Raw genomic sequence first — 14,721 nt, 5'->3', positions numbered from 1 at the left:
TATCCTTAATGCTATATTTAAAGTCTTATTTACTAATTTGCTTACACATAGAAGTTATTTTGTGGTACAAGTACTGCCCTCTTTTCTCCTCTGTATCTCACATTAATGGATGATGATCAATGAATTTTGTTCCTAAAGTTATAAGATTTTAAAAGATTTCTTGTGCAGGAAGTGCTTTTTACTATTTAAAGTACCACTTCATCAATGGCTTTTTCCTTCTTTCACTTTTGGGTATTGATTGTTGCATACCAAATAATGTTTAATGATCTCAGCTCTTTATACAATTTTTTTAATTATTTCATATGCCAACTGACATGGTAAGTGAATTGTCATTATTTTCTGTAGATAGATATAACTAGTCACAAAATAGAGATTTCAGTTGAATAATGATCCAAGAAAAGAAAATTTTAAAATGATAACTCATGAGTACAACAGTTTATAACCTCTTTTCTTTTATATCTTTCTTGTTTTACCTTTTCCATTCTCAGTAACAGTAAAAACAGAAAGATAAGAAAAACATATTACTGATATTAGTAGGCTTAGTTAGGTTTAGTTCAGAATTATTTTCTTATTAGTTGGCTCGGAAAAGAATATTATACCTGCAAAGGGAAACTTTTCTAAGTGAAAGACAGATGGACAAGCGCTGCCTAACCAAAAAAAAGCATTATCATTATTATATATAATTTTTCATTATTGTCATAATCAGTTTGGTAACCAACAATACAGGCAGTAATTAGAGAGTTAAAAAACAAAAAAAACATTATTGCGGAAACAAAAAAAAAAAAATCAAGTAGGTGACAAGCAACATGGAACCAAAAACAAGCCACGATTACATGTCTAATTAATATGTAATAATTAAGTTGGATCTCTATCTCTCTTTCTCTAAAGGCCTCTCTGAAGCATTTCTTGGTACCTCTTGAAAGAGTGAAGCTTTTGCATACGTATTTGCTTATGAAACCTTGTGATGAACAAGTCTGCAACATGGTCTATCTCATCTTCCAACTTGAAAGATTCTCCTTCCTCCTTTGAATTCCTCACCATGTCAATCACAGACCCTCCTTGTAGATCTTGATCATCTTCTTCTTCTAGCTCATCAAAAAGGGAGTGCCTTAGATCAGGATACTTATCATCATCATCATCATTATTACTGTAGTTGTAGTATTGCACCAGTTGGTGGCCTGAATCAGCTGCTGATGCGTATCGAAACTCGTCGTTGCCATTGGCTTTGGCATTGGCATTGTATAGAACTATGGCTTTGTTTAAATCCTCCTCCATACCATCATCTCCTTCCTTGTGACTGTTCCCAAGTAGATTGTGAATCTTGTGAGAGAGTGACTCCATTAATACTTTCTTGTTCTTCATCAGTGAGAACATTATAAGGCGAGCTTTGGTTGCGTTGGTTCTGCTCTTTGCTTTGCTCCCTAATGAACTCAACAAGGATATTATCTGTTTCAAAACAACAGAAGCCTTGTTCTTCATCTTCAACTATTCAAGAAAAAAAAAACCCCAAAACAATAGTGGTATTTTGATACAAAGAAAAGATCTAAATTTGATGAACAGAGGGTAATAAGGTACTATTCAGAAAGTGTTTTTTGAAAGTTTACTTGGCATGAAGGAAAACCAATGCCTCATGGTTCTCTTATATAGAAGAACAAAGGTGTTTGCTTTAAGAAAAGCGATTACTATATATATATATGAATTAAAAATATATGTCACAACAAAAACAAGATTCTATGGAGTGATGAAGTAGCTTCTCAACGCAGTAATCCAAGATTACCTATTTAACCACATACAAAGTAGGCTTGACGGGTAGTTGTGCAAGGATTGAAATGAGGGTACGATTGTCTTTGAGTTTGGACCACAAAATAAAGAAGGCCTTAGAATAGATATGTTCTCATGAGTTGAAATTCTCTACTCTATATTTGAAGAAAAAGCAATAGCTATAATAATAGTAATATAATATTTAGTTATATAATTTAAACAGGAAATTGATACGTAGTAATGGCATGCAGGTGGAAAACAAAGCAACAGAAAGAAAGAGATTCTTGGCTTGGGAAGTTGCATGGGAAAGAAAGGAACGCATTTTATTAAACAAGCAAAAAAGGAGCTTTGGACGGTGAAAGTGAATGTTAAAGTTAAAGTAGGTCGAGTTTAATATATACATAAATTATGTAAAAGTTAAGTGTGACACCCTTCAACTAGTTCATATTATTATTTTTGTGCAAATATAATATGAATAAAGCGACTAGTTCATATTGTAGTGCGCACTAGTTCATAGCATTATTTTTGTGAAAAAATAATATGAATAAAGCGACTCCCTTTTGTTCAATGAAGCAAGACTACTATATATTGTTTCAAAGATACTTAAAATGGGAGGAAAAGGAAAATCATTTGCCTAAATTCTTTATTTTTAAAATCAAGCCCTTGTTTTTCTTATACCACCCCACTTTTGTTAGCTCTATACCTAATAGCTAATTTGAGTTATATAGCAAATACCATTAACTCTTTGATTAATTATATATTTTTATTTATATTAAGAAGTGTTTCAATTCTTTTTGGTTAGACATGAAGTATTCCACTAAATTTTTGCAAAAATGAAAGTAAATTTTTCAAAAATATGACTTTTATACTATCAATATGAAAAAATATGAGAGTTATACTTTTCTTAATTTGTATGAAAAATTTATTAGAGAAAAAGTTAAAGTATGAGAAATACAATTAGTAGCTAACTAAAATATGGAAATGTCATTTTTTTTTATCATAGTTATGTTTTCTTTGATTTTGAAGGTAATTTTATTTTTATTTTTTTCCATCATTTTTTTTATTATTTTGTCTGACTTGTTTTTTCTTCCATTTTTTCCTTTTTCTTTTTTTTTTCTACCAATTTTTTCCTTCATCTTTTTTTCTTTCCATTTTTTCATTCTTTTTTTTTTATATATATTTATTCATTAATCTATTTTTTTTCTTTCATTTGTATTTTTTTGTTTTTTTTTCATTATATTTTTTCTTCATTTTTGTATTTATTATTTTCTCATTCCATTTTTTTTTCTTTTTTCACACATATGAGATTTTTTTTCTTCTTCCATTTTTTTCTACTAATTTTTTCATTCATATTTTTTTTCTTTTCATTTTTTCATTATTTTTCTTCTTCTTCTTTTCATTCTTATTTATTCATCTATTTTTTTCATTCATCATTTCTTTTGTTTTTTTTTTCATTTTTGTACTTATTCTTTTCTCATTCTATTTCTTTTTATTTTTATTTTTTTCACACATATTTTAACATTGCATAATTATTCTACTATTTTTTATTTATTATCTTTTATTATTGTAATTTTTTTTATAGTATTTTCCACTATATGTAAAAAAAATTCAAATCAATTTTTTCAGAATTTTCTTTTTACTGTAACACTTAATAGGAATACCAAAATTTGGAAAGAAAACAAATAAAAATATGAAAACGTGAATGGGTAACTGGTTACCTTCACATTCTTTGTGTGTATATTTTTGAGGGTAACTGGTTACTTTCACGTTCTGGTGTGTGTATATTTATGGTTTCTTTATGGTAACTAGTTACTTATGTTACTAAAATCATAGTTACTTCTTCTTCCTTTTTTAATGAAGTGTTCTTCCATTTTTTCCTTCAAATTTGATGTTTCTTTTCATATTTAATATGAGTAACTCGTCACCCCTCTTAGGTAACTGGTTACCCCTCTTATGACAGAAAATTACTCATCTCAGGATAACTGGTTACTCCTCCTGGTGCATGTTATTTAACGTAGCTCTATGATTTTTTTTTAAGATCAATTAAGTAACTGGTTACCCTATCCAGGATTTGAAAAAAAAACATACAATATTAAAAAAACATGTTTATAATAAATAAATAATAATTTTAAAAACAATTCATATTACAAAATTTTTTTTGCAAAACAACCAAAGAAAAATTTAATATAAAATTAGTAATATAAAAACAATATAAAAAAACAAATAACCTAAAAAATAATAATCAAATTACAAGCATACCTTTCCAAATTTGATTAAGAGTAAAACTATGGCATAAACCAACTTTTATACAAAAATATGGGAAAATAAACCCATAAAAGTGAAAATTCTTAAAAAAAGCCATAGATTAATTTTTTTTTTTTAAAAAAGCCATATTTTTGCACACTATTAAAAATCCCATATAAAATGTAATTTCCTCAAAATGAAATGCGACAAGAATTATGACTCCATCTAAAAACCAATTGGTGATTAGTGGAGTTACCCATGTTCTTATTAATGACTCAATATTTTTACACTTATTACATGCGAGATACCATACTCTAATATCCCCCCTCAAGACTACGAATAAATGTATCTTTAGTGACAACTTTTTAGTCACAACATATATTTTGTGTGACTAAATGCCACTTTAGTCACAACAAAAAATTACTTGTGACTAAAAAGTCATACTTAATCACAAGTTGTCACAATGTAGTTTCAGTTACAACCTATTATTTTTAGTGATAAAGTTTATTTTGACTAATAATACATTTAGTGACAACGAATTGTAATTTCTGGGACTAATACTTTTAGTCACTGACTTTTTAGTGATGGCATAGGTAAGATTATTTTTCTTTAGTCACAAATTTTTTACTTGTAGTCACAAAATTTATTGTGACTAAAACTAAGATTTTTTGTAGTGAGATGGTGGCAATTTTTCACTCACCAATCTTGAATCATCTTATCACAAGTGACCATTTTTCAACTCGCTTATTTTTTTTGGATCTCATTCGGCTTAGCTCACTATTTGGATCTCGTGTGGCTTAGTTCACTATTTGTACCTCAAGTATCTTATTTCACTATGCGAATCTCAAGCATTTTTTAAGTTGGCTCACTCGGTGTGGATCGAGTACCCACTAGGGAATTGGCTCATGATACCATGACAAGAATCATGAGACTCCATCTAAAAATCAATTGGTGATTAGTGGAGTTACCCATATTCTTATTAATGGCTCAATATTTTTACACTTATTTTATGTGAAACATCATACTCCAATAAAATGTAACATAACAAATGTAAAAAAATTAGATTTTTTCAACTAATTTGGAGGTAGATATTCAAAATTATATAAGTAATGTAACATTATTAGTTGAAAATATTTGTGGTGTACTATACCTCTCTTCACAAAATAGAGGTCCAAATTCGAATCTCCCACCTCTAATGTCAAAAAATCATCATTATGACAATAAAATATCTTCTATGATAAATCTAAGTAAAATTGCTTAAATCTAACTCAAATCACCTCTTTACAATATCTGAAAACAAAATCTCAATAGTTATAAAGTATAAATATGTATGTGTAATGGTCACTCACTACAAGAAAAAGTGATTTTAATAAGACCAAAAATGTGTTATCAAAACATACCATAACCCTTTTTGACGTGTTAAGACCGACTATGTTATCGTAGGTCAGGTACTTTACATAACACTTTATCATTGTTATACAGATGTGTTATTATACTGTCAACGATAACATACTTTCTGTGTTATTTTAATAAATAGATAAGTGTTTAATTATATTATTTATAGTCGATTATATAACACATTTCAATACTTATAAATTTGGGTTATACTACACTTTAGTATAACACATTTTTTGTATTATATAATAAAGTTTGCATAACAAAATTCTTTACTTATAAAAAGTGTTATTGTAATAGATATTATAACACATTTCTCATATTATTTTAATATTTAGATAAGTTTAAATTCTCATTATATATTCATTTATATAACACTAATTTATTCTATTATATTTTATTTATTTATATAATAAAAATTACCTTTCTAATATATACTAGCAACATCAAATGAACTTGATTTTCAAATAACAAAAAGTAGAAACATTCAACATTGTATTAACAACCCACAAATTAGTTTAAAACATTCAACACTGTCATCAACAACAAAACGTTCTTTAAGTATTCAAGTAGTCTTAAATATTCAACATATTGAAAAGTTACTACTTTCAGCACAAAATATTCTACAGCTGTCCAACACAAAACCTTCAAAATTAAGTATCCTTTTCTATTTCGCTTGTCACATCTCCAAAATAAACAAAGAAATATTTTATTGTTATTATCTAGCATCACAAATTACTTCAAGAAAAATGCTATGGAAATTATTTCCAAGAGAGGACACCACATACAAAATAATGAATTCACAATTACACCAAAGCAAACAAAGAAACCAAACACTAAATTATAAGACATTGGTTATTTTTTTAGTATGAAAATGTACCTCTTGTACAATAGCAGATAGTATGCAGCACCTGCCCAAGCAGTTTCAGCAAATACACCGGCTGTTCGATTCAATTATGAAGTTAATGGTAACACTCGAAGCAATCTGGGAACATATTGGAGTAAGACAATGAAAAACAATGCTTGTTTTGTAGGAAGAACATCTGACCCGTTAGACTGCTGAAGATATCTCAAGACCAATATCTGCAGAGATTAAAAATAGATAAGGAGTCAGAAATCAAGACCTCCACCTTCATAGTCATTTTATAATAGAAAAATCTTAACAATTAAAGAACTATCAACAATGCAAAGTTTCAATAAAATAATAGTTGAAGGATCCATGAAGTTAGGTTGACAGAGGTGGAAAGAAAATTTAACATCAATTGAATGCAGAAACTTCTCCATACCCAGATTACTATTTAGCTAGGAAAATAATGAGTACTAAAAAAAATATAATTTTACAGAAAAATATAGGTACTTGCAAAGATGATGATAGCTAAGTAATGTAACTCAAGTAATAAGAACTAAGCATACCTGCAAAAATGACAGAAACTTCTTTACTAGACAAATAAAATTCAATATGTGTGAGTGTAATTGATTACATATTTCAGATGCATGTACTATTAACAATGACATTTAGCTAAAAATAAAAAATTAACTGCTCCAGTAGTTCTTTCATAAAAAATCTCCAGAATTAAATTTGATGCCCCTTTTCCAAATAATTGATCAATTTAAAACTTTACAACAATCTACAGATGGAGACAGTATCTAAAAAGGGGGAAAAATCTATGAAGATGATGATGATGATGATATGGATTCTACTTGATCTCATAATTATTGGCAAAACATAGTTTTTTTCTTTCTTTTCAAGTGCAAGCAGGAAATGATTATAGGCTAAATTTTTTAAAAGGCCATACTAAAGGCAATAAAATGCAGCCTCATCCCTAAAAATGCCAACAGAGAAGCCCATATACTAAACTATTTCAGAGAAAAAAACTTGTATTGGTTCTTATATTAGAATTCATGTTTTCTTTTCCAGTAATAGAGCTTGACAATAAAAAATTACACAGAACTTTGGCTCTAGAACTAGCAAGAACTATAGATTTTTATTTTATACCCAGAAATACATGTACAAGAGAAATGACTTAATAAAATTTAGACATGAAGACTTGTAGCAAACACATAAGGAACTCTGAAGCAATATACAGAAAATAGATAACAAAATTAGATGCAAAATGAATAATAAAAGGCAACAACTAAGAGCAAAATGGGCCAAAAAAAAACAGAAGTGATCTTCAAACCTGTGGTCAGGGTAGCACAGCTAAAAAATCAACAATGACTTTAGTCCTTCAGAACCCTTTATCATCCCTTTTTTAAATGATCTAGGCGTTGTATCCCTAGCATGCTGAGAACCACCTATTCCGTCAATATTAAATCCACACTTTCTCCCTCCTGTATCAGATGGTGATGATAATCTAGAGTCCAAGTCGTCTAACCTGTAAAATAAACAAACAGTGCAGGGAAACAGAATATTAGACCCCTTTCATATAATACTCAAAAACACTAAAAAAAAACACCAACTTCAACCCCATTTCTCAAAGAAAGGAAGGAGTAGACATGACATCAAAACTAAAATGTCCTGTCGACAAAAGATAAAAGCTTTTTATAGCTTTTATGTACTAGCTCAGCTTCAAAAACACGTCGCTAGCTAAGTAATTTGCACTGTTAATACCATATATAACAACATATTTTCAAAGTATACGAAGTTTTGCCTCTCCAGATACTGATTAAGAGATGTGTAGGTCAGAAAAGGTTTAAGTTGTAAATGATCTATGTATCTATGTACATAACATGTATTACTAAGGTAAATTTGGAAAAGATCTGAGTACTAAAAGCCATATTATAAACATAAGTCCTTTCTTATAACTTTAATAGACAAGTTGTACTATAAAACCAAACCATGAAAATATTCCAACCATCTCTTTGGTGGTCTGATCTAATCATAACTGGTTTCTCTGCCAAAGCTAGCTAGCTCATGTTTAGAAATCATTTATATAAGAAAGAAAAAAACCCATTCCCGGTAATTTTAAGTTACTGTTGTGACTGTGTAAATATATATAATCTATTAACTACTTGAAAGTCCTACTAATTTAATAAGCAAGAGTTTTCAAATACCTATGTTTTCTAGTTTAGTTAATCTTAAACATGAGAACTTTTGGTAATTAAAATATATCTGTTGTAATAGATTAATATACAGTTCTAGCTATGGAAACACCAGAGTTTCCTCCCATAAGTATGTACTAATTCAGCTACATAAGCTGTAAAGCATCCTAATCTATACATATCCATGTAATTCTATGTGTATATATATGAGCCACGCATACTAAGTAATGATGATTCTATTGCCTAGTAATACAAGTTTTATTTCCCCTGTTTTGGAAATACTTTGCACATCTCATCAATCTTTAAACTTTCCTAGTTTTGCTATCTCTGTAATGACTAAAAGGAAAGCAAAGCTCTTAAAAAATATCCCTCAGAATATGAGCCATGAAAATGGCTACTACTAGTTCTATAAAGCTTTAATCAAAATCAAATCATGCATTGGCATGATGATGACACTACTAGAATTAGAGTCAAATTATACATTGGTATGCTTTAAGTTATGAGACTCAAATATCAAGAGTGTTGGTGATCAAATTCAGTGTTTACTATAAAAAAAAAAAAAAAAAATGCTCAACCCAAATCTCCAAAATGATTTATCATTTCAAATAATTAGTTACCAACTATAACATTGATATTAACCAAAAGGGTATCCAAAATATGTGATTCCCTAAAATATCACAACAACAGTGAATAAAATTTTCCTTTCATTTTAAACACACCTCTCAGCAAACAAACTGTAGAAATAAAGTTTTATGTTTAAAAGGAGCAACATATCAATTTAGTTGTGATTGACAACAATAAGTCGTGATTTGAAAGAACAAAAAATCTATCTACATCTTCATTAACGAGACTCAAAGAAGACAAACAACAACAAAAATATAACCTAATTTAAATCAAACACAATGATCTAAGTTAAATTCTTATATATGTTTGCTTGTTTGTTCTTCAGCTCATGATTGTTCTTGGAGGATCATTTGCCTTTATCATAGGGACAACTATAAGTTGGAGATCATTAGCTCTAACTTGTAAATAGTTATTACAATCAGAGAAAGTAGTAAATACCTGGCAGCTATTCCTGAGTAGACATCAGCAGGTTTGTCTCCTGCAACAAGATTTACTGCAGCTGCTCCCAACTGAAAAATGACAAATAAAAGACAACTTTTAGTTAATAGGAATTTTTTTTTATAAGATGCGATTTTAGTGAGTACAGATTCCTTTGATGCAGTATATTCAATATAATTTTTCGTACAAAAATAAAAAATAAAAAGAACATGCTGTAAATTAGGTAGACAAGAAGGATTCACAAATTCCAAGAAAACAACCTTTATATTACAGCTTTTGCACTCTGCGTTTTTATTTAACTAGATTAAAAGAGATGTTGGGTACCTTGTCCCTTCCCAGGGCAGCATAATGTTGTAGCCCATTGCACAAACCATCCTAGCAAATTGAACAAGAGGAAAATGATTAATTTTTAGTTATTCTCTGTATAATAAAACTATTATTCACATGGTATTGAAATACAAATATTCTGGTTGCCTCTCAACTTTTTTAACAATGACAAAATAAAGAAAAATACTCATCTACTACTATAGTAACAATTATTAAGAGCTCATAATCTCTAGCACATGTGAGCAGGAAGCTTTATGTTGCACATTGAAACAGAGGCCACAATCCCACATATCTCAATATATTTTCACAGAAAAGCAACCCCAATAGCATATTATTGGCATAATGCAGAACAAAATTTCTAATAAATGGTCCGAATACAAGCAGATTTACAGAAACATAGATAACAAAATTTAAAGCATTAAAGAGATATGTTTTTGACCAAACACCTTAACTACAGCCACCATATAGCCAGAATAAACCCAGAAGAAAAACTGGTAGGAGCTATGAACTAGGTTCATGGAAATTGGGAAAGCAAATAAGAATTTAGCAACAAGCTATTAAGTTATTTTCACCCTCATCATCAAATAATAATATCAAGATTGCCAAACAGATGCATACAACAATATCCTCTCCTGTACATGAAAATCAGATATCAATAGCAGATAGTAATACTGAGAAATATAGACTCATTGCCTGATATGAAACAAGAGATTTATTTTCAATTTTTCATTGATATATAATGTATGGCTAATGTTACATGTATATATCCATGTATATTATATAGATCAAATGGTACCTAAAAAAAAATCAGGTGCTCCATTTCTGTAATTGTTTGAGTTCTTAATTTTTTTGGTTATTGCCCACTCTTGTTATTATATGTTAGGTACTTCATTTATTCTTTACTTATTCTGTTCTTTTTTTTTTCTTTTGGATTAGTATTAGTTTTGGATTTGGAGTATAACATTTTTCAAATATTTTCAGAGCAGTGGAATATCAAAATTATATGCAAGGTTCAACTTCTACATATAACAAGTTTTCTAGCAATTATTTTCTAGCCAAATGAAAAGTTGCCATGAAAAAATATTGCATAACTAAAATGCAGCAACCTTTTTGAAAACCTCAAACTATGCACTTTGCACATGCACTTGTGATTGCTGCAACAATCAGAGTGATTTTAACTAAGCACGAGGATAAAACATATAAACTTGTTGCAAGATCAGGTATGCAAAAATCAAATAATACTGGCATTAGATCTCAAAAATATTTCAGATCAAGTTTACAGAGAGGTTTCACATCATCCTATGGTGAGTTCTAGATTTAAGTGTGTCCATCTCTATTAACCAAACATGATACTTAAATAGTTGGATGGAGAATCATGAAATATATATGAGACAGAGACTACTAATTATGAACTTAAATATAACTATGCAAATTACCTTAATGATTCCCTCCAAGTAAGCATCATCTTATTGGCTCTTGTATCCATCTCACATTTATTCTGTGTTATTGAGAATACTCTGTAGCCTTCTCTTTAATACATCTATGCTATCAAAATTTATAAAAGCTATTCCTCCACAAAATTTACCTTGTAGCTAGTCCTCCACAAAATTGCTGCAACAAAGGAAATTCATCTTTGCTATCAAAATTTATTAAAGAACAACAAAAAAAATCACAAGTTGCCTAAAATATCTTATACACAGTGATGTGCTTATTACGAGTTAATTAGATATATATGTGTAGAATGAAGAGCTGGATGAACAGCCACAAGCAACCAAATCCAAAACAGTCCTTCCCAAATCAAGATTATGGTATGTAGACATCATTATTGTAAGCAAGACCCAAAAACTGAAATCGTCAGAAAACACTCTGAAATCAAAAACCCAAATGTAAATTCTACTATAACTCTTAGGAACCAAGCACTAACAAGAAAGGAGCCAGAAGAAGACAAATGGGTAATGAAGAGAACTTGAGAAAAATAATGCACTTCCACAAAATAGTTCGTTGGCTTAGAAGCTTTCACTTTAAACATAGAACAAATGTTGGAGTTGCGATTGAGTGGATCCAAGTAGCCCACATTGTTATCCAAAAAACAAGTATGGATGACATGGCGAACATTTTGCACACGTGGCTAACAACTGGCAGAATTCGTGTTCGACTATGGACCAGGAGTACATCTAGTGTCACGATGTTCGATCTCTTCATACGACCAGCCTGGTCGTACGAATGATATACGCGGAAAAGATCTTATGCAGTTATGATAGTATCCGAAATTATCTCCCATGATTTCATGAGTATCCGACTATTTAGGAAATCATATATGTAACAAATTAATGTAAATCCTCCTTGAGCCTATAAATAAAAAATGAGGGCTCAAGGGAAAATGATCTTCTTCTTCTTTCTTGCTTCTTTTATTATATTAAACATATATATTTTTTAACAGTGTTGTAACTAGTTATATTTCCTAACTTATAAAGTTTAGAATAGTATTATTTATATAATAAGATACTAAGTTGGTTGTAAGACCAAAACAAAGTGCTAACTTAATATATTCTTACTGTAAGAATCATTGTTGTCTGTGTTTTCACCCTAGGACATATGATCACCCGAGTAGGACATGTGCCTCTTTTGACAAGGCAACGCCCAGAGGATAAGTCTTTGGGAGGTTAGTTCTACGATCGGAGATCATTCTCCTCGGATAGAGGGAGGACGTCGACATCGATCCTGAGCCATGTCCCGAGAGCTATGAACGTCTTCCCAAGGTTATATCCCGAGGATCATTGGTAGTCAATTTTCCTTGCCATCAATTATATTCTAGGCCAAGGTCCTAGTCCTTGGGATCTAGAGGATAAGCCAGATGTCAGCCAACGCGAGTTAGTTGCCTCAGAGGAAGACCTGACAACCTTTTTTGGGCGATCCGCCTACACTGTTGTCGATGGTACGACTCGACAATTTGCACTCCCACTATGCCGCCTGACATGAAAATATGTACAGCATGCCCTGACAGCGCCAGGGGCATGTTCCCCATAAAGTGGTTACCTTTCTGCAGTGGGCCCCACAAATCTCCCTTGGGTCGTGGTCTCTATTCAATGCAACCCAGTGCATTGAAGTGTATTAATCCCCAATAATGGGAAGAATGTGCATTAATTACTTATGATTAATATTAATGACCCTAGCCACTATAAAGAGGGATGAGAGTCTCATTGTAAAGGATTCAATTTTTTAGAGAGAAAACACCTTGTACTCAGAGCAATCTAAATGTTGCCTGAGAATACACCATTGGAGCTTGCAATCACAAACTTATAATCCTCTTAATACCAGAGACTTGTGGACTAAGGTTATTTTATAACCTGAACCATGTAAAAATCCTTGTGTTCTTATAGTTTATTCTTTAATCTCTCTTATTAAGGTTGATAGCAAAAAAGACAGTCAACATTTTGGTGCTTTCATCGAGAGCTTGAAGAAAGCAGTTGAAACACTCACAACCATGGTGACTACACGAAGAAATGTTACAGATGATGTGCTCCCTCCTACCAGACTTGAAGGAGGAGAACCCAGTAGGCAACCACCTTAGGACGTGCCTGAGATGATGGAGGACTACGATGAAAACGCCAAGTATGACGACGAAGATAATGGTGCTGACCAAGGGTATTATGAGGAAGAATACCCTCAGCCCATGGAGGTGGAAGAGACACCGGAGGTGGTGGTGCTCCATGAGCAGGTGGTCACCCAGCAACAATAGATTAATGCTAAAAAAGGTAACATCGCCGCCCTTCATGAGATGGTACTTGTCATGAAGGCCACTCTTGCAGCCCAGGGGTTGCGAGTGGACCCCAATGACAACGTACTAGCTAGGCATCCAGCTGGCATGCCATCTGCGCACCCAATTGGAGTGCCACCTGTCAATACGGCTGGGGTGCCTCCTAAGCACCCAGCCGCAGAGGCGCGAGATCCGCCAACTGGGGTACTCGTTGGGCACCTGGCAGGAGTTGGAGCCTCGATGCCGCCACAAGACTGTGGTAAGGGAAAAACTGATGATAATCCTACTCCAAAGTAGAAGAGGGCTTGTAAAGAACCCAAAGGCCACTAGGTTCCTCAGTAGTCTAGCAAAGATAACGACACAGGGGCTCGAGGACACCGCCAGGCAGCCAGTGCCTGTGGGGCTCGAGGCGTTTCGCCCCAATGTGCCCATACGAATCGCGTGAGGCATTGAGATGGTATCCCCTTAGGACCTAACCAGCCTCGTAGGAATAACGGTCCAGGAATCCACCCAAGGAATGCCCCACAAAACCGAGAATGTGACATCAGTATCTTGATAAATGAAAAATTCGAGTTCGATGGGGAGACCGAAGTGGCTCACCAAGCGGATAACGGTGCCTTTTGGGGATATGCCGACCTGTAAGACAACCTCAATGCCCAGAGGTGCAATAAAGCAGGAAAACGTGAGCCTGTTGGGAGAAGTTTGTCATATCTTCAAGATAATCTCGACGCTCGGAGAAGAGATAACCTAGCTCAAAGCGTCAATTGGGATTGCGACCTGCTTCATTCAGAGTTGGAAGGTCTGAAGCGGATAATTCTCAGGATGGCTAGGCAGCAAGGCCATGAGTCTGACTCAGAGGATGAAGACTTAGAGCCATGCGCCCCTCATCTTGTTGAAGCCTCGTTACCTATAGGCTTCAAAATGCCATCCATACCATCCTATTATGGTGGTTGGGATCCCACGGACTACCTGTCTAAGTTCAACAGGTTAATTTTGGTGCACCGTGTCTCTGATGACACTAAGTGTCATGTGTTCGTGCTTACCTTGACGGGGCCAGCAGATGAATGGTTTGAAAAGCTCCGACCAGGGTCCATTCAGTCATGGCACCAATTATCATCCGCCTTCCGAAGACA

The 14,721-nt window shown here is 32.4% G+C and overlaps 1 protein-coding gene across 1 annotated transcript; it reads right to left on the bottom strand.

Moving 5' to 3' along the window:
• Positions 1-637: 637 nt before the first annotated feature.
• On the bottom strand, positions 638-1,720 carry LOC133816073 (uncharacterized). The gene has a single exon (XM_062248754.1). It carries the CDS (start codon positions 1,477-1,479, stop codon positions 883-885), a length of 597 nt encoding a protein of 198 aa, XP_062104738.1. The 5' UTR covers positions 1,480-1,720; the 3' UTR covers positions 638-882.
• Between the last annotated feature and the right edge of the window lie 13,001 nt (positions 1,721-14,721).

The sequence above is a fragment of the Humulus lupulus genome, chromosome 2 (genome assembly GCF_963169125.1).
Source record: "Humulus lupulus chromosome 2, drHumLupu1.1, whole genome shotgun sequence".
Taxonomy (NCBI): domain Eukaryota; kingdom Viridiplantae; phylum Streptophyta; class Magnoliopsida; order Rosales; family Cannabaceae; genus Humulus; species Humulus lupulus.
The sequence above is the reverse complement of the archived record's forward strand: the minus strand, read 5'-3'. Positions and strand labels throughout refer to the sequence as shown.

Coding starts and splice junctions, on each gene's coding strand:
- LOC133816073 (XM_062248754.1), bottom strand. CDS start 1,479: ATGAAGAACAAGGCTTCTGTTGTTTTGAAACAGATAATATCCTTGTTG.